The sequence below is a fragment of the Myotis daubentonii genome, chromosome 3 (genome assembly GCF_963259705.1).
Source record: "Myotis daubentonii chromosome 3, mMyoDau2.1, whole genome shotgun sequence".
In the NCBI taxonomy this organism is placed as follows: Eukaryota; Metazoa; Chordata; class Mammalia; order Chiroptera; family Vespertilionidae; genus Myotis; species Myotis daubentonii.
Window position 1 is genome coordinate 174653026 of NC_081842.1, and position 20289 is coordinate 174673314.

Consider the following 20289-nt stretch of genomic DNA (forward strand, 5'->3'; position numbering starts at 1 on the left):
TAGAGGGAGAGTCAGGGTCTGATCCATAGCCTCAATGGCAGCCGTTGATCAGAACTTGTCTCTCTCTCTCCTGGCCAACAGCCGCCCTCCATATCTCTCCTAGCCTCCACCAAGGCTGCTGATCAGCCCCGTCTTTCTGATCAGGTCCCGTTGTAGCCCAGAGATGCTGACTGGCGTAGAAACTGACCAATCAGAACCAAATCTAGGTGAATGTAAGGAGCCAATGGCTGCCTAGAAGGCGGAGCTATTGACGCTGACTGGCATAGAAACTGACCAATCAGAACCAAATTGGCCAGCAGAGGAGGGCAGTTGGGGGCAGATCAGACCTGCAGGGAGGGCAGTTGGGAGCAAGATCAGGCCGGCAGGGGAGGGCAGTTAGGGTGATCAGGCAGGCAGAGGCAGTTAGGGGTGATCAGGCAGGCAGCGGCAGTTAGGGGCAATCAGACTGGCAGGGGAGGGCAGTTGGGGGCTCGATCAGGCCTGCAGACGAGAGCAGTTGAGGGCTCAATCAGGCTGGTAGCGTAGAGCAGTTAGGGGCGATCAGGCAGGCAGGCAGAGAGGTTAGGGGCAATCAGGCAGGGAGAGGGGTTAGGGGCAATCAGGCAGGCAGGCGGGGGTTAGGAACCAGCGGTACCAGATTGTGAGAAGGGTATCCAACCACCTGATTAGGCCTGATTCCAGTGGGCCTAAATCGGCAGTCAGACATTCCCCAAGAGGTCCCCGATTGGAGTGGGTGCAGGCTGGGCTGAGGGAACCCCCCCCCCTTCTGTGCACTAATCTCGTGCACCGGGCCTCTAGTACACACACACACACACACACACACACACACACACACACACACACACACACTAGAGGCCCGGTGCATGAGATTTGTGCACTCATGGGGGGTTGTCCCTCAGCCTGGCCTGCGCCCTTTAGCTGATATACCACTGATGGCTTAGGGGAACGGGGAACGGGCCTAAGCTGCAGTCGGACATCCTTAACACTGCCTCAGAGGCGGAGAGGCTCCTGCCACCACCGCTGCGCTTGTCAGCCATCAGCCCAGCTTGTGGCTGAGGGACACTCCCCCTGTGGGAGTGCACTGACCACCAGGGAGCAGCTCCTGTGTTGAGCGTTTGCCCCCTGGTGGTCAGTGTGCATCATAGCGACTGGTCGTTCTGCTGTTCATTCAATTTGCATATTACCCTTTCATTATATAGGATTATTATATAGGATATATATATACACATACATATGTACAGTCATGCACCACATAATGAAATTTCTGTCAACGGTGGGTCTCATATACAATGTCCCATAAGATTGTAATGAAACTGAAAAGTTTTGTCACCTAGTGATGTAGCTGTCATAACATCATAGTGCAGTGCATTGCTCATGTGTTTGTGATGATTCTGATGTAAACAAACCTAGAATGCTGCCATTCTTATAATAACACATACAATTGTGTACAGTACATAATTCTCTGTATAATAAAAGCCTAATATGCTAAGTGTCTGACCATTCGTAAGATGTGCACTGACCACCAGGGAGCAGACCCTCCGACCAGTAGGTTAGTTTGCTGCTGGGATCCGACCGATCAGGACTGGGTGAGGGCCCTGGAGCCCTCCTGCGGCTCCTCCCTGGCCCCGATCATGCACCAGTGGGGTCCCTCTGCCTGGCCTGTGCCCTCTCACAATCTGGAACCCCTCGGGGGATGTCAGAGAGCCAGTTTTGGCCCAAAAACCACAGGTCAGGCCAAGGGACCCCACCAGTGCACAAATCTGTGCACCGGGCCTCTAGTACATAATAATAAATAACTGTGTTACTGGTTTATATATTTTTTACTTTTATTGCTATTTTAGAGTTTTCTCTTTCTACTGGTAAAAGAAAAAAGTTTGCTATAAGACACTATGCCGTGTTATGCCAGCCACAGCTTCATATATCTCATGTTTACTTTGCCTCCTGATTGCATCATTTTTTCTTGCACTTGATTTAGTCTCATGTTGTTTTGAGCAGTAACATGCTATATAGACTTGTAAATCCTAGGCATGTCATTTCATCAGAATATTCTTTAGTATGCATTTCTAGTAGATAATTACTTCTTTCATGACCATAGTGCCATTACACCTTGCAAAATTAATAGTAATTTCTTAATAATATCTTTCACCAAGGTAATCTTCCTATTTCCATGGTTGTTTCAAAATGTCCTTTTATAGTTGGCTTATTAAAAAAGGATCCAAACAAGATTGATACATTGTAATGGTTCTTATATATTTTTTAAGTCTTTTTGAAACTTTTTAAATGTTACTCTTTTTCTTGTAATTTATTTTTTGAGAAAGACATATATTTATTCTATAAGCATCTTCCAAATTCTGGTTTGGTTAATCAACCAAAATCTTGTGGCATCCTTTAAATGATTTCTCTATTCATATTTCCTATTTCCTATAGAAATGGTAGTTAGAGACAGAGGATTGATTAGATTCTGGTTCAAATGTTTGGTAAGAAGTGCCTCATAGGTAATCTGTATAGTTCCTGTTACATCACCTCAAGAGGCCCAAAATGATCTTATTGATGTTCTCATTTTTTCTATTCTTCCCTTAAGTTCAGTGAGCATTCTTACGATCAGTGTTTTGAACTCTGCATCTGTTAGATCAGTGATGGCGAACCTTTTGAGCTTGGCGTGTCAGCATTTTGAAAAACCCTAACTTAACTCTGGTGCCGTGTCACATATAGAAATTTTTTGATATTTGCAACCATAGTTAAACAAAGATTTATATTTTTGATATTTATTTTATATATTTAAATGCCATTTAACAAAGAAAAATCAACCAAAAAATGTGTTCGCGTGTCACCTCTGACACGCGTGTCATAGGTTCGCCATCACTGTGTTAGATTGTTTGTCTCCATTTTGTTACATTCTTTTTTTAGAGTTTTGTTCTGTTCTTTCATTAGGGACATGTTTCTTTGTTTCCTCATTTTGGCAGCCTCCCTGTGTTTGTATCTATGTATTAGGTAGAGCTGCTATGTCTCCTGGTCTCCATAGGGTCACCTTATGTAGTAGATGTCCTGTATGCCCAATGGCACAGCCTCCCCAGTCACCCAAGCTGGACACTTCAGCTACGCAGCATCCCCTGTGGGCTGTATGCACCTTTCTGTTGTGGTTGAGCCTTGTTTGCGGTGGGCACATCAGTGAGAAGGATTTACCCCCAGGCTGATCAATTAGGAGGACTGGCCATGACCACCGTGGAGGATCTGCTTTGTAGAGACCAACTTCATGGAGCAGGACTCACTTTAGTGTGGCTCTGGTGCCCTCTGTGTTCGCCCCCTTTTTTTAAATATAAGAGTTTATTTGAGCCAAACTGATGACATAAGCCATAGAACAAGGTCTCAAATGTTCCTGAGAAAAACAGTTTTGCAGTTTCTTTTATGCATTTGAAATTAAGGAGGGGATGTGAAGATTGGAGAAAGTGAGGTGGGGATTGGTTTATATGATAGTTAACAAGAGTATGTGTTCTTTTTTTTATTTTAGAGAGGAAGGGGGAGAGAGAGAGAGAGAGAGAGAGAGAGAGAGAGAGAGAGAGAGAAACATTAATGATGAGAGGAAATCATTGATTGGCTGCCACCTGCACAACCCTTACTGGGAATCAAGCTTGTAACCTGGGCATGTGCCCTTGACCATAATCAAACCCAGGACCCTTCAGTCCACAGGCTGACGCTCTATCCACTGAGCCAAACCAGCTAGGGCAAGTATGTGGTCTCTTGAGGGTTAATACACCACTTGCATTTCAAAGGTGTGTTAACCTAGATCAGGGGTAGGGAACCTTTTTTCTGCTAAGGTCCACTTGGGTATTTATAACATCATTTGCTTAATATAAATTCATGTTGCTATGAAAAAAGCTCCTAGATTTATTGAATTTTGATAAATCTTGGCGGGGCTAGACCAAATGATTTCTTAGGTCTTATAGGGCCCACGGGATGGACATTCCCCATCCCTGACTTAGGCGCACAAGAATAATGGGCAGGGCCTCCCTAAAACCTTTCAGTAAAGAAGTTATAAGTCTGGTTTTTTACTACCCACCATGACTTGCCCAGTTAGGAATTTGATCAGATCATTCTGTGGGGTTACTTTTCATAGGACTTTTTTTTCCTCCACGGTTGCCCCTTTGGGTCAGAAATCAGCCCGAAGGATGCATTGATGACCAACCTTTGGGTTGATAGTGTGGTCTCAAAGCAGTAGGAAGGCTCATTCCTAGGAAGTCTCAGTATTGACATTGTCTTGTTCACCACTGGGGATGGGGTAATACTGTAATCATGGGATCTGAGTCAAGGCAGAATATATCCCAAAAAAGGAAGGGCAGGTAAATGGAAGGCAGTAAGGTCTTATGGCCTTCATTGTGAAACTATACTCTTCTGAATTATCATGATTCGAGTTTTGCCTTCTCATCTTTCAGTATTTGGCATTAAGTATAACATTTGCATGAGCCATGAAAGAGGATTAACAGATATCATATACATGCTCAGTAATCGTAAACATTTGGACTACATAGGAAAATGCAGAGAACAAATATATCTATTATTATGACTAATATCATTAGCAGACAGGTAAAGACAAACAAAAAGATTCTGAGTTCAATATCAATCTGTACATATACAGGCCTTGCCAATGACTTGGGATAGCTGTCTACCTTTGTGTCAGTGACTCCTCATCCTCAAGGAGTCTTTAATGTCCACAGACAGGCATAGATGTTCATTCACATTTAGGTTGGCGTGTGTCTTTTATTAGATGTCCTTTCCAATAAACAGTATCTCCAGGTAGCAGTCAGTGACCTTTAAAGTCTTCATCTCCTGATACAAAGCAAGGAGCCAGTGGGGCACAATGGGACCTTGCTTGTACCTAGCACCATATCCAGGTCCATGGGATGGTCCTGGTTGGGCTTCTTCAGATTACTGCCAGTTACCAAGTAAATGTTGATGCCAAACCTGTGGAGAATTTTTATAAGAGTTTATTTGAGCCAAACCGATGACTCATGCCAGCAGGGAGCAAGATCTCAAATGCTCTCTGAGTCCATCCCTTGAGTGTGTTGCTTGTGGAGGTAGTTGGGTGGTTATTTGGCATGGTCTGAAGCTGTCCACTGGGTGCGCTGGTTCTGGGGCCTCCTGGGAGGTGCAGGCCAAGGTCAGTCACTGAGTGTGCCCTGCCTGGGGCCACCTGGCATGAGCTACAAAGAGATCTGCAGAGAGCTGCTAGTTGTGCTAGACTTGGAAGTGCCCAGGAGAGCCAAGCCATGAACCAAGGCTGGCTGCCTAGTGTTGGGCCTAGGGCCTCTTAGCAAGAGCTCCCCAAGGCCAGGTGCTGCTTGTTTGAAAGATTTTAAGAAAGTTTGCAGCATGAGCCAAGACAAGTAGTTTGTATGGAGAAACCACTAGAAACAGCTTACAAACATCAGTCTTCTTAACTCTTCCTGTTGTGGGATACTAATCAGTAGGCCATGTCCTTCAACATTTGGGGGGTGGCAGAATGCAGTCTCAGATCAATTCTAAGGTCACTTTTAAGCATCTTTAAGGTTTAAAAGAGGATCTTGATACAACTTTCAGAGAGGGGAGACTTACAGAAGTAAAATTATGCCTTCGTGTATATCAGTAGGCAGATTTATAAAAATTATTTACTGAAGAATATTTAGTGGGATAGTATGTATTACTCTGTATATAATAATTGTAAACAGGTATTTTTCCTTTTAACCAACACAGATACTAAAAAGGAAAAAAGAGACACCTCAGTATTTTTAAGGTGAGAGAAGAAAAAAATACACACATGTGCACACACAAAGACTTATTTTATGAAAGCTAGAAAATTGTTTTCAAGGAGAAATGTATGATCTACAGTTACAATGTTTAGATATTTGGCAATTGGAAAAAATAATTTTTTGGTGAAAATAGGAAAACAGATTGACATAAATGTACATTAGGGTAGTGACTTTCATTTCTTGTACATACACAGTGAAATAGTTCTGGACAATAAATTCTTGGAAAAGTAGGGTAGGATTGGATAAATGTCATAGTTTATGACTGAATACATATAAACAGGTGAAAACTCAAGATGGAGAGGTAATAATAACCACCTGATAAAGAAACTTAAAACCCTTTCACCCTACAAAAAAGATTGTGTTAGAGTTATAACTTGATATTATAGTTTGATTTTTTAAAAAGATATTGGTTACACTTGTGGCTACTATGGGTACATAAAATAAAGAATGGAATGCTTTTGTTCCCTCAATAGAAAGTATTTATCATTTAAAATCTTAACTGTAAAATAAAGTTGATACTACAGATTTGGGAACTAATACCACGATTATTGAAAAATGTGATACAGCCACTATTTCTGCCATGGTGTCTTAAAAATAAAGAATAGTTGACAGTGGAGAATTATATAACTTTCAAGACAGCTACCAAGCTAAGTTCACTTCTACAGTGGCAACATCTCATGAGCCTTCAGACCTTTCCTTTATCCCCCAAGTCTACCCTATTATGTCTGTTTTACATCTAGATTTCAGGTCTTTCATAATTTTATTTTCATTTATCTAAGCCTCACCCTTTACTCTCACAAGAATTGTTCTGTGAGGTTACTGCAGCCCACTTTGATTTTCTCTCTCCCCTTAATTTCTTTAGCACACATACAACCTTACTATCTGAGGCCAGAACAGTTTATTCTCTTTCTTTGTATACATTAGTTAGCAAGTGCTGGGTGATTAGTAAGCATTATAGAAAACAAGTTCAAAGGGAATTAAGAAGAGCAAGCAATTAATAATGTGGTAATGGTATTTGGAAGAAGTGGATCATGAATAGGGACCTAAGCGAAAGACTAAGTCCCAGGGAAGATAAGAACAAGAGGGCTAAGGCCCAAATGTACATAATCTAGATACTGGGACTACAGGTGCCATTTAATATTGGATGAATCAACTAAAGAATGAATGTGTAGAGTGGCTTGGCCAAATTTATTTGACTGTTCTTTTTTTTTTTTTTCTATTGAATTTATTGGGGTGACATTGGTTAATAAAATTATATAGGTTTTTGGTGTATAATTCTATGATACATCATCTGCATATTGTTGGACTGTTCCTTTTAAGTCATTTATTCATCACACAGTTTTGAGCCCTAGGGTACAAACATGAAGAAATGATATTTATTTTCAAGAACTCAAATTTTAGTGGGGCAAACAGAAACGTAAAAATTTGCTAGCTCCAATAGGAAGTATGAGAACACAGAGGAGGGAGCTGCAGTGAGGATTTGTGTAAGATAGGCCAAATTCTCAAATACCTTAAATTCCATAATCAATTGTTTGAACATTATTTTGGTTATCAATAAGACAAGACACTGTGACAGAGCAACTGTGTGAAGGTTTAGGACATTACTGATCCTTCCTAGGATTTCCTTGTGGGATTTTTTACGACATCTGAGAGTTTCCCTGGCCTCGCCCCATTATTACTTCTGGTTCAACTGACAGCAAAAGTCAGGATATAATTGGGAGAGTCAGCTACCTCCATCTCTAGCTTGTTTGGAAATAGTATCTAGAAGATAATAAACTTTTAATGTTAAAATTTTATAAATAGCAAATTGAGGTGCCTAGTTAGTGTGGAGACCTAATATCAACACTAATAAAAGAGAAAAATGGTAATTGGCGTACGACGATACCCTTTTCATTGGCTAATCAGGGCTATATGCAAATTAACTGCCAAGATTGGCAGTTAACTGCCAACAAGATGGCGGTTAATTTGCATATGTAGGCACAATGCAGGGAGGTGAAAGGGAAAGCAGGAAGAAGCCCCCTGCCACTGACAGTGATCGGAAACCCAGGGGGGAGCTAAGAGCTGGGGGGCAGGGCAAAGGCGGCCCCGGGGCCACCTTTGCCCTGCCCCCCAGCCATGATCGGAGAATCAGGTGCCTTTTCCGCCCTGGCCAGTGATAGCAGGAAGTAGGGGTGGAGCCAGCGATGGGAGCTGGGCACGGTCAAAGCTGGCAGTCCCAGGAGCTAGGGGTCCCTTGCCTGGGCCTAAAGCGAAGCCCACGATCGATCGCGGGGCCGCTGCAGCTGTGGGTCCCCACTGCCCGGGCCGGATGCCTCAGCTAGAGGCATCCTGCAGGGGCAGGGGCGGAGCCTGCGCAATCGCGGCGCCCCCCACTGCCACTGCAGGTCCCCGCTGCCCGGGCCGGACGCCTAGGCCAGAGGCGTCAGGCCTGAGCAAGGGGCCAACCCTGCGATTGGAGGATGATGGGGGTCAACGCCTGAGGGCTCCCAGTATGTGAGAGGGGGCAGGCTGGGCTGAGGGACACTCCCCCCCCACACACACACACACCCAGTGCACGAATTTCGTGCACCAGGCCCCTAGTATCTACATAACTTGAAAAATAGTGTGCACTTTGTAGGTAATAATTGACTATACCTAAATTCCAAAAGAAAGAATAAGAAAAAGTGTATTGGTTAAATTTTCTGAGTTTTCAAAGATATTTTCAAAGATCTATAACTAAACATAAATATTTTTGTCCCAAATTAATGTTTATTTCCAGTCACTTGAGCCTTCAAGAATCACAAGGAAAAGAGGTTTTACAAATTATTCTCCATCAACTGGAACTTGTCGATTGAGCCCATATGCTTCTCCCACAAACTCTAAAGAACAAGAGCACAAAAATGGACCTACAAATGGTTAGTTAAACATTCTTTCCCACTTACTGTAATATTTTTCAGGTATTGGTTAAATCAAAATTTTGATTTAATAATACATGAATATTGCTGCAGCTGATTTTTTTCTTCTTAAAGAATTCAACATAGAAAAGGCTAGAATATAGGTATTACTTTGGACATAAATGTAAACTTTCTAGGCACTTATTTTAAAATGCTGCTGCAGACTTTGTTCCCTTTCTATTCCATCCATTAAATAGAAATTATGGCCTGACTGCCTTCAGCTACTATCAATTATAATGGTTACAGATATGCCTCTTAACAAGCTATCCATCATGTGCATAAATTAAAGGGCACATAATTCAGGTACCGCTGTACTATACAGTTTAAGAATGATACTTCTAAATGTTATTTTTATACATGTTGTCCATTTAGTTTTATTCACATTTTGTGTATCTTTATGTAGTTGGCTTTATTTATTATATTTCATTCCCTTCTCTTTTTTTTTTTTTACTATTTTAAATGAATTTGCAAAAGGTTTGTAGAATTTTCCATAAGAGAATAACCTAATTTAATATTAATTTTTTTATTTTAAAGTATTGTTAATTTACATTTTACCATACATATTTTTTCTTCTTTGATAGTTTATTGCTAAATGTTTATTTAAAAGATATAGAAATCTAGATTTCATAGGTTTAATTTTTAATACTGGAAAAGGTTATGAATCAGTGGCATGTCAAATTTCTATAATATAAAATTTTAAGTAGGCTCAAATTTAATAAAATATATTTAAGATATGCTGTGATTAGCCTAATTCATATTTTATTGTTTCACATTTATTGAGTGCTAAGCATATACTAGAAGCTACACAGAAACAAAGAAGTCTTCTCATTTTACCTAATTTGTTGTAATGAAACCCATAATGAGATCTTAAACTTTTAAGTGACATTTATTTTACTTTAATCAAATGCTTTTTATCTTAAAACTATCACTGTTAGATTTGCTTTCACAAAAATATATGAAGATGTATACATTTTCTTCAAGTTCTATAGTTGTTTTTTATACACTTGATATAACTTATGTTTAAAAATAAAAGTTAGTGCCTTAGAGATGGCACTTCTCTATAGTGAAATGTGAATAGATTTTAAGTGGATCTTTATTTAATTTCCATATTGAAATTAAATATGGACTTAAGGGAACATTCCTTTTGCCTATAAAAAGACTGGTCACATGATTCCAGTTGACATTTAAGTGGATAATTATCACAGATTATAGTACTAAGTAAGCTCTTTTTTTAAAAGTCATATAGCAAGGTTTCCTGGGGAGCTGGTAATATTCTATTTCTTAGTCTATCTTGTGGCTACACTGGTTCACTATAATTATTCATTAAAACTGTGTTTTACATACTCTGTTATATGTATCTCACAGAAGTCTCAAAGTAGGAGAATTCTGTCTAGGCTCTTATATCAGATTATGTCATCTTATACATATTTTAGAAATAAGAAAGCCTAACTCTTATGAAGTAAATTAAGTTCCAAATAAGTCATAACTTCTATTAACAATCCTCACCTTTTAAATATTATACAAAACATAAAGTACAATTTTAATACACACTTTTATCTAACATTTTCAAGGACATTTGAGGTACTACTCACTTCCTATCATACTTGGGATATAATTCAAAACCTTATTATGACTTTTAAGGCCATACATCATCTAATACCTGAGCATATCACCTGCCTCATTCTCTACTAACCTTCCCAAGTTTACACTACTTTAGCTATTCTTTCTTGCTATTCGTTAATCATGCTGAGCCACTTTCCACCACAAGGTCATTGTACTTACAGTTCTCTCCGTCTGGAATGCCCTTGTTCCAGGTATTGATATGTACATTCTACATACATCTGAACCATGTTGTATGTCAACAGATGACTTAATATTAAATGTAAATCCATTTGTAGTTATGAAAAGAGGAAAAATCTGATTCTACGTCATCCCTCTGCTTACTCTGCATGGGCCAAAAATGAGGTGACCGATTCCACCTCATACATTTAAGATATAGGAGAAACTAAGATGGCGGCATAGATAAACACCGGGAAATTGTCGCCTCACACAACAATTGAAGAATGCCGCAAGGGTCAGAGCAAACATCGTCCAGAACAACAGGAAGGCTGGCTGAGTGTAATTTCTACAACTAGAAGAAAAGAGGGGCACGCTGAGAGCCAGAGGAGCTGTGGAGGTGAAGTGCAGAGGTACGGCGGCTCGCGTGCGCGGAAAGGGGGTGGCGCCTGAGGACGCGGCGGCTGTCTTTTTGAATCACAAGCTCCCGACTGCTCTGAACTCCGGTTCCAGCGGGCCTCTGGGGACCCAGGGCTCATACGGGGAGAGGCTGGTCTGTCAGGCGGCAGCGGGCGAACTTGAGGGCGGCTTTCCCTCAGAGGTGCTTGCAGCCGTTACCGGGACACTGAGACGCGCGACTCCTGGCGCAGAGAATCACCATAGCTGCTTTCACCGCCCTTTGACTCCCTGAGACCCCGCCCCACCCAGGCTGCGGCAGAGGCTTTTGCATGTGAATGTACCTAACTACAGCCCAGCCAGGCAGACCCAGAACTTCCAAGAGAAGGCCCAAGGCCCCGCAGCGGCTTGCATTGCTTCACAGCTGAGCCTCTTCGTGGCTCCTGCTGTGTGGCCTCAGGCAGGGGCTGAATTAGCACCTCCTTAGATCCAGGAGCCACTGTACCCAGTGGTCAGAGGGGGACCATTCTCCCACTTCAGACACAGCTGATTCCCACAGCCAATTGGCCTGGAGGTCAATTCCTCCCAGTGATCCTACAACAACCAAGGCACCAAGAGTGCACCAAGAGTGTCTACCCCAGGTAACTGGGGAGGCTGAGCCACTGGGCCCTACAGGACACCTGGCGCGCAGGGCCACTCTATCAACACAGGGAAGCAGCCAAAATGCGGAGACAAAGAAAAAGGTCACAAATGGCAGAAACGGAGGAAAGCAAACGACTGGATATAGAGTTCAAGGCCACGTTTATAAGGTTTTTCAAGGATTTATGGAAACCGCCAATAAATTTAATGAATCCCTCAAGGAGTATAGTGAGACCATGGAGGACATGAAAAAGGACCAACTAGAAATTAAGCATACACTGACTGAAATAAAGAATAATTTACAGAGATCCAACAGCAGACAAGAGGATCCCAAGAATCAAGTCAAAGATTTGAAATACAAAGAAACAAAAAATACCCAACCGAAAAAGAAAAAAGAAAAGAGATTCAAAAAATATGAAGATAGTGTAAGGAACCTCTGGGACAACTTCAAGCGTACCAACATCAGAATTATAGGGGTACCAGAAGGAGAGAGAGGGCAAGATATTGAAAACCTTTTTGAAGAAATAATGACAGAAAACTTCCCCTACCTGGTGAAAGAAATGGACTTACAAGTCCAGGAAGCGCAGAGAACCCCAAACAAAAGGAATCCAAAGAGGACCACACCAAGACACATCATAATTAAAATGCCAAGAGCAAAAGACAAAGAGAGAATCTTAAAAGCAGCAAGAGAAAGACAGTCAGTTACCTACAAGGGAGTACCCATTCGACTGTCAGCTGATTTCTCAACAGAAACCATGCAGGCCAGAAGAGAGTGGCAAGAAATATTCAAAGAGATGAATAGCAAGAACCTGCAACCAAGATTACTTTATCCAGCAAAGCTATCATTCAGAATGGAAGGTCAGATAAAGAGCTTCACGGATAAGAAAAAGCTAAAGGAGTTCATCACCACCAAACCAGCATTATATGAAATGCTGAAAGGTATTCTTTAAGAAGAGGAAGAAGAAAAAGGAACTCATACCATTTGCCACAGCATGGATGGAACTGGAGAGCGGATAAATACCACAGGATCTCACTCATTTGTGGAATATAATGAACAACATAAACTGATGAACAAGGACTGATCCAGAGACGGAGAGGCATTGATTGGACTGTCGGGCCTTGGAGGGAAGGTAGGGGAGGGTGGGGGCAAGGGGGAAAGATCAACCAAAGGACTTATATGCAAGCATATAGGCCTAACCAATGGACACGGACAAAGGGGGGGGTGAGGGGATGAGCGGGGGGGGGGGGGGGGGTAGAGGGTACACATATGTAATATCTTAATCAATAAAAAATATTAAAAAAAAAAAAGATATAAACACATATACTGTGCTGTGCCAACACAGCCAAGGGTTCGGTGAGCCTGATCGGGGGTGGCGAAGGATTAAAGAAAAGACAGACTAAGAGAATAAGCTGGGTCTAGGTCATTGATGGCGAACCTATGACACGTGTGTCAGAGGTGACATGCAAACTCATTTTTTGGGTTGATTTTTCTTTGTTAAATGGCATTTAAATATATAAAATAAATATCAAAAATATAAGTCTTTGTTTTACTATGGTTGCAAATATCAAAAAATTTCTATATGTGACACAGCACCAGAGTTAAGTTAGGGTTTTTCAAAATGCTAACACGCCGAGCTCAAAAGGTTCACCATCACTGGTCTAGGTGGATCTCCTGTGCCTGGCTGAGGCCACAGAGAGAGATACAGACAGCAAGCTGAGCCTTTATTTTATAGCCAGAGGTAAACAAGGTAGTCGTCACCATAGTTACAATGTTCTTGTGAGTTCACTTGTTTTGGCAGCCCATTAGCTACCTAGGAAGGATCTAGGGAGCTTATAAGGTCAAGCTTAATTATGCTAAGAGGGCTGTGCCCTCTAAGCTTGGACTTGTTTGTGGCTTTGCCAACAGGTCAGTCCAAGGCTTAACCCTGTAGCCGCTCCCTACAGCATACATATTCATTTATTTATCATTACATATATACATATACATATGTATTATATATGTATGTGAGTGTCATTGTATTGCTGCCCTCTCTTCCCCCTTAGCAAATTTCTCCAAACTGTTTTGCTTTTCAGAGGAGAGGAAGAATGGTACATTTTTTCTCTCCTTTACTCCCAAGAATGCATCAGACTTATTTTTAGATAATTAAGGTAGAGGGATAAACAATAAATCTGTATAAAGTGAGTACTTGTAAGTTACATAATAGATCTATAGAAATCACCCATACTGCAACAGTGGAACATCACAGAGATATAAAGAGAATACGATCAAACAATGCAGAAAATTGATAGAGGAAGACGCTCCAACCTATGTCAAATAGGAGTTCCACAAGGAGGAAGTAGAGAGAATGGGGCAGAACCAGTATTATAAGAGATAAGGACTATCCGTTTTTCTTTTTTTTTCTTTTTTTTTCTTTTTTTAATGTTCTCTATTTTAATTTATTATATGGTAAAGATTGGTAGATCTTACCCATATAAAACAAAGGCTCTATGGAATTTTCAGTTTTTTATCTATCTTTATTGTTGAGAGTATTCAGATGTCCCCTTTTTTTTGCCCCTTGACCCCCCTCCTTTCTACTCCCGCTCCCTAACCAGGCTTTCACCACACTATTGTCTGTGTCCATCAGTTTTTCATAATTAAGGAAAAAAGGGAATTTTCAGATTAGGGTAGTATGCTTAGTCTGAGCAGGATGAACTAAAACAAATCCATACCTAATCATATCATGCTGAACTCTAGAGCATTACAGACAAAGAGAAAAATTTTTTTAAAAATATATTTTATTGATTTTTTACAGAGAGGAAGGGAGAGGGATAGAGAGCCAGAAACATCGATGAGAGAGAAACATCGATCAGCTGCCTCCTGCACACCCCCCACTGGGGATGTGCCCGCAACCAAGGCATATGCCCTTGACTGGAATCGAACCCGGGACTCTTGAGTCTGCAGGCCGACGCTCTATCCACTGAGCCAAACCGGTCAGGGCAAAGAGAAAATGTTAAAAGCAACCAGAGAAAAGACAAATTACCTACAAGGGAATGACAGACTGATAGTAGACTTCCCATCATTACAATAGGAAATGGAAGAATAATACCAGCCTAAAATCACAGCTGATTTTTTTATTCAGGAAGTGAAGATGAAATAAAGGTATATTCAGATAAAGTCTAAGAATTACCATTAACAGATACTCCCTTGAAAGGATCACTGAAGAATGTACTCTATAAGAAGCAAACCAAACCTCAGGTAAAGGATGGAATGCAAAGCATACTGGTGAAAAATTAATTAGCAAACAAATTAGTAATTCTTAATTGTAAACTTAATGACTAAAATATGAATACAAATATGCTGACTGTAAAGCAAAAGACAAACAATATGACCTGTGGTGAGGTAAAAACAAATACTATTCCATAATAGCACAGAAGATAGATGAGGGAGCAGAAAGGAGTTAGTGATTTAAGGTCCTTGTAGTTTTCAGGGAGCAGTTGGAAAATCTGTAAATTGACTTTTTAATTGCGTTTTTGTTTGCTTCCTTATAAAGTGGGGAAATTGTCAGGATTATTACGAGAATTAAATTATTGAATACATAAAAGAATTTAGAATAGTGCCTGGCATACAGTAAGTTTCAATACATATTTTAGCTATTTTTATTAATATTATTATTTAGATTTTAAGACATAGGACAATTAAATGTAAATGGAACAGAAAAAGAAAACAAAGCAAACATTAGCTTTTAAAAGAAGCTAATAGTTGGAATAAGAATATTAATATAGACTAAAACAGACTTTAAGACAAAAAGGCTTTATTGAAGATAATAGGAATCTTTACATTATTAGAGAAAGAAAGATTCAATACCAGAAAATGCTGAACCTCTGCACGTAAAACAAAAACTCAAACAAGACAAAAAGACAGCTTTACAAGAAGAAATTTACAAATCCCCAACCATAGTAGGAGATTTTTTTCCTCTCTTAAAAGCTGATAGAATGGATAAAAAGTTTGAACCCAACTAGCAATCTTGATCTAATGATCAAACAAAGATAATACCCACATATAATAAAGCATATAGCCTTGGTCAGTGCAGCTCCTTGGTTAAAGTGTCACCTTCACATCAGAGGGTCTCAGGTTCAATTCCCTGTCAAGGGCACGTACCTGGGTTGCAGGTTCAGTCTCCGGCCATGGTCCAGTGCATGCAGAAGGCAACCAATTGATGTGTCTCTCTCACATTGATGTTTCTCTTTCTCTCTTTCTCTCCCTTCCGGCCTCACCCCCACCCGCCCCTCCCCCACCCTCACCCCGCTTCTACTCTCTCTAAAAATCAATGGGGAAAATATCATTGGCTGAGGATTAACAAAAAAATAAAGCACACAGAACTTTTACAAAAACATAACTAGTTTGGAGTCACAAAGAAGTCTCATCGTACTAAAAATTGCTGTTACACAGATCACATTCTCTGATCAAAATTTCATGCCATTAGGAATCAATAATAAAAAGGCTGCCCTCTAAAAATTTTAGCACATGTGTTTGGAAACCAAAAAACTCGTAAATAATTTATTGATCAGAAAAATCAGCCCTAGCTGGTTTGGCTCACTGGATAGAGCGTCAGGCTGCAGACTGAAGGGTCCCAGGTTGATTCCAGTCAAGGGCACAACCTGGGTTGCAGACTCAATCCCCAGTAGGGGGTGTGCAGGAGGCATCTGATCAATGATTCTCATCATTGATGTTTCTATCTCTCTCTCCCTCTCCCTTCTTCTCTGAAATCAATAAAAGTGTATTTTTTAATAAAAGAAAAATCATAATGGAAAGTATAAAATATTTAGACATTGAATGATAATGAAAACATGTCAACACTTAGAAAAAAATGTTATACCTAAGTATTGCATTATGTCAAAACAGTTTTTATGCTTATAATACATATATTTTAAAAGGAAGAATAATTGAAAAAAAGGAGCCAATCATTCAACTCAGAAAAGTAGAGAACAGTAGAACAAACCTGAAAAAGTAGATGAAAGGAAATAATTCTAATATATAAAAACCCTGGGTCCATCACATCTGCAACGACTAGGAGGCTCGATCAACCGGAAGTCAGTCCTGCAGTCAGACTGCTATGGCTGCAGGCATGGTAACCCAGCACTGACTGCTGAGGGGGGCTGTGAATCAGGCCCAGAGAGAGGCCTGAAGAGAGAAGCAGGGTCTGATCTGTAGCCTCTGTGGCAGCTGTTGATCAGCAGTTGCCTCTCTCTTTAGCTCTGGGCTTGGTCAGCAGCCAAGCCTCCATTTCTCTCCAGGCCTCCACCTTTCTGATCATGCCCCATTGATAGGCCCAGAGATGCTGACTGGCATAGAAACCGACCAATCAGAACCAAACCTGGGTGCCGTGTGAGGGGCCAATGGCTTTCTAGGAGGCGGAGCTTTTGACGCTGACTGACATAGAAACTGACCAATCAGAACCAAATTGGCTGGCAGAGGAGGGCAGTTTGGGGCGAGATCAGGCCTGTGGGGGAGGGCAATTGGGGGCGATATCAGGCCGGCAGGGGAGGGCAGTTAGGGGTGATCAGGCTGGCAGGGAAGGGCAGTTGGGAGCAATCAGGCTGGCAGGGCAGGGCAGTTGGGGGTGACCAGGCTGGCAGGGGAGGATAGTTGGGGGCGACCAGGCTGTCAGGGGAGGGCAGTTGGGGGCAATCAGGCCGTCAGGGGAGCAGTTAGGTGTTAATCAGGCCGGCAGGGGAGCGGTTAGTGGGTAATCAGGCTGGCAGGCAGAAGCAGTTAGGTGCAATCAGGCAGGCAAGCGGTTAGGAGCCAGCAGTCCCAGATTGTGAGAGGGATGTCCCGACTGCAGTGGACATCTGGCAGTCAGACATCGCCCCAGGGGTCCCAGATTGGAGAGGGTGCAGGCTGGGCTGAGAGACACCTCCCCCAGTGCATGAATTTCGTGCACCGGGCCTCTAGTGGTAGATATGAACAGAGATTATTAATAGAAAACAGGCAATAATAAAGAAAAGCAACAAAATTAAAAGAAGGTTTTTTGAAAAGACTGATCAAATAGTAGTCTCTGGCAAGACTGATTTTTTTAAGTGGAAGAAGGAACACATGATACATATTTCAAAAGAGCTGATAAACTAATATCAGTTTAACTATATGATTAGCAATTTGAGATATGTGCGCCAAATGCTTCTTAATGTGGCCCACAATCTAATTTGGATGAAAGATTTTAAAACTTATCGTTCTGTTGCTTCTCAAATATTAATGTTTTAGCATATAAAATGCAATTCCAATATTCTCATTGATACCTTTCTATTCAATAATATACATAATATTTTAAAAATACTATATTTTCTTCTATGGGACTCAGTAAAGGTATTTTGAATTTAAAAAGTGCCATTTACATTGTTATTTTTCCATGAATTAATTCTCTAAAAGGTTCTTCACTCTCCACACTTGTTTACTAATATTAATTTGATTAACTAAAATAATAACAGGACTCCATTTGCCTTATAGCCTACAAACTCCAATTTGATCTGGCAAACTGTCTTAGAAAAAAAGTTGCTAACTAGTAGTGACACCTTACACAAATAATTTGAATCTTTCTGGGTCAGTCAAGGTTTTTCTCAAGTCATAACTTTTGATTTGGAATCAAATGATGCTATAAAGTATGTGTATCTATCTAGTAGCATCATGATACTAGCCTAAAGCTGTTTGAACTTTAATCTATTAGTAAAAAAGCATAGCATTGTGGTTAGGAGCACAGCCTTTGTAGCCAGGTGGCGGGGTTTAGGTCCTGACTGCCATCTACTAGCTTTAGGGACTTGGATAAATTATGTAACCATTCTGTGCCTCTATTTCCTCATCTGTAAAATGAGAATAAGAGTGACTGCCTTAGAGTTGTACAGATTGATTAGTTAATATACATAACATTTAAAACAGTGCCTACTCCTAAAAATCCTATCTAAAAAAAAAAGAGAAACATGGTAATTAGCGTATGACCGCTACCCTTCCCATTGGCTAATCAGGGTGATATGCAAATTAACTTCCAGCCAAGATGGCAGCTTGAAACTAACATAAGGCTTGCTTGCTTCAGTGATGGAGGACTCTAACGTTCCCCGCCTGCCACTGCAGGCCTCTGAGCTGCAACTCTAAGCAACTATGTTACAAATATAGAAGCTAAACAAAACCCCAGAAACCTGCTTTAGTCCTTCAGGCTTCAGCCAGCAGGCCCAGAAATCAGGATTTTAAAGAGATTCCCAGGTGATTCTAATGTGCAGCCAACGTTGAGAACCACTGTAATGTATTAGAGTCTATTCAAGTCTTTGATAACTGCTCCAGGTGTTATTCTTTGTGACATTAATACTCCTCCTATTTAATAATTGGAAATATATATCATAAACATAAGCCCTTCCATGACAAGATTAAGATTAATGCTGTTGATTACATTTTATAGGATGAGATTTGATTGATCCTCTTACAATAATAAAAATGTTTAGAAAGATATTGAACAACTGGTTAAAACTTAAATAATGCATTCTTTTACTATTTCTCACCTAACATTACTGACTGGTGCTAAAATGTGAAAATTAATTACAAGTTAAAAGGACAGAATAATTTATTTTTTTAAATATGTTTTTATTGAGGGTTGTGTGTGTGTGTGCTTTATTTTTTTTTTTTTAGAAAGAGAGGAAAGGAAAGGGAGTGAGAGAGGGAGGGAGAGAGAGAAAAAAACAACAAAACATAGATGAGAGAAAGAAACATCCATTGGCTGCCTTCTGCACACCCCTTACTGGGGTTGGAGCCTGAAACTTGGACATATGCCCTGACCAGGAATCCAACCGGTGACCATTCGGTGCTTGGGATGATGCTCAACCAACTGAATCACACTGGCCAGGACTTTTTTAAAATTTGTATTTATTGATTTTAGAAAGACATTGGAAAGGGGAGAGAGAGAGAGAGAGAGAGAGAGAGAGAGAGAGAGAGAGAGAGAGAGAGAGAAACATCTATTTGTTGTTCTACTTATTTATGCATTCATTAGCTGATTCTTATATGTGTCCTGATCAGGGATTGAACCCGCAACCTTGGTATATAGGAACAAAGCTCTAACCAACTGAGCTACCTGGCCAGGGCAAGAACAGATTAATTTTAATATTTAATTGGGGAGCTTTATTGAATGTAGACAGCACAGTACAAAATTCAGGAAATTAGTTAATATTAATTTTCTAAATAAAGTTTAATATGTATCATGGATTTTCACTTGATACAGGTGATTTTTCTACAAAACATACATTTCCAGCTTAATTTTTTCTTTAGAGAGACAGATTTTAATAGACTTAGTTCCTCAAAGTTTTCCAAAATCATAAATGTTACCTTTTTACCCTTCTATCCTTCATTAAATAAACTCTTAACCATATTTATTCTGTTTGGAATTTAAGGATACAGACAAGTCATATAATGAAAAGTTAAACAAAGGAGGTAATTAGTACTTTAGCAAAATTTCTAAATCATAAGTTTTATTTTTTGGCATTAAAGTCTATTTTGAAATGACAACTTAGTTACGATATAATTTTTTGAGAGAAAGCATACATTCAAAGTAACAAATGTGGAAATTATTATTAATCAGTTTCTGAATGACCTTACTCAATGAAATTATAAATACCAGAGCATAGAAAATATATTTTAAATACGTTTCCCCCTAGTAATAGGAGCAAGTAAGATTAATGAAATAAAAATTAAATGAAGAAAAATATAAACCAGTACTGGAAAGTCTGTTCCAGACAATATATTTCTT

The 20289-nt window shown here is 40.3% G+C and overlaps 1 protein-coding gene across 2 annotated transcripts in view; it reads left to right on the top strand.

Annotated features, from left to right (window-relative positions):
- Nucleotides 1-20289, top strand: part of ITGB3BP (integrin subunit beta 3 binding protein) — a 62131-nt gene that overhangs the window by 15517 nt on the left and 26325 nt on the right. For both annotated transcript variants that reach the window (XR_009451964.1, XM_059689306.1), the window contains exon 3: nucleotides 8542-8677. Coding sequence is in view for 1 of the 2 variants with exons in the window: in XM_059689306.1 (XP_059545289.1) it covers nucleotides 8542-8677 (136 nt within the window). In the remaining variant the exon portion in view is untranslated. The remainder of the gene's footprint in view (nucleotides 1-8541; nucleotides 8678-20289) is intronic.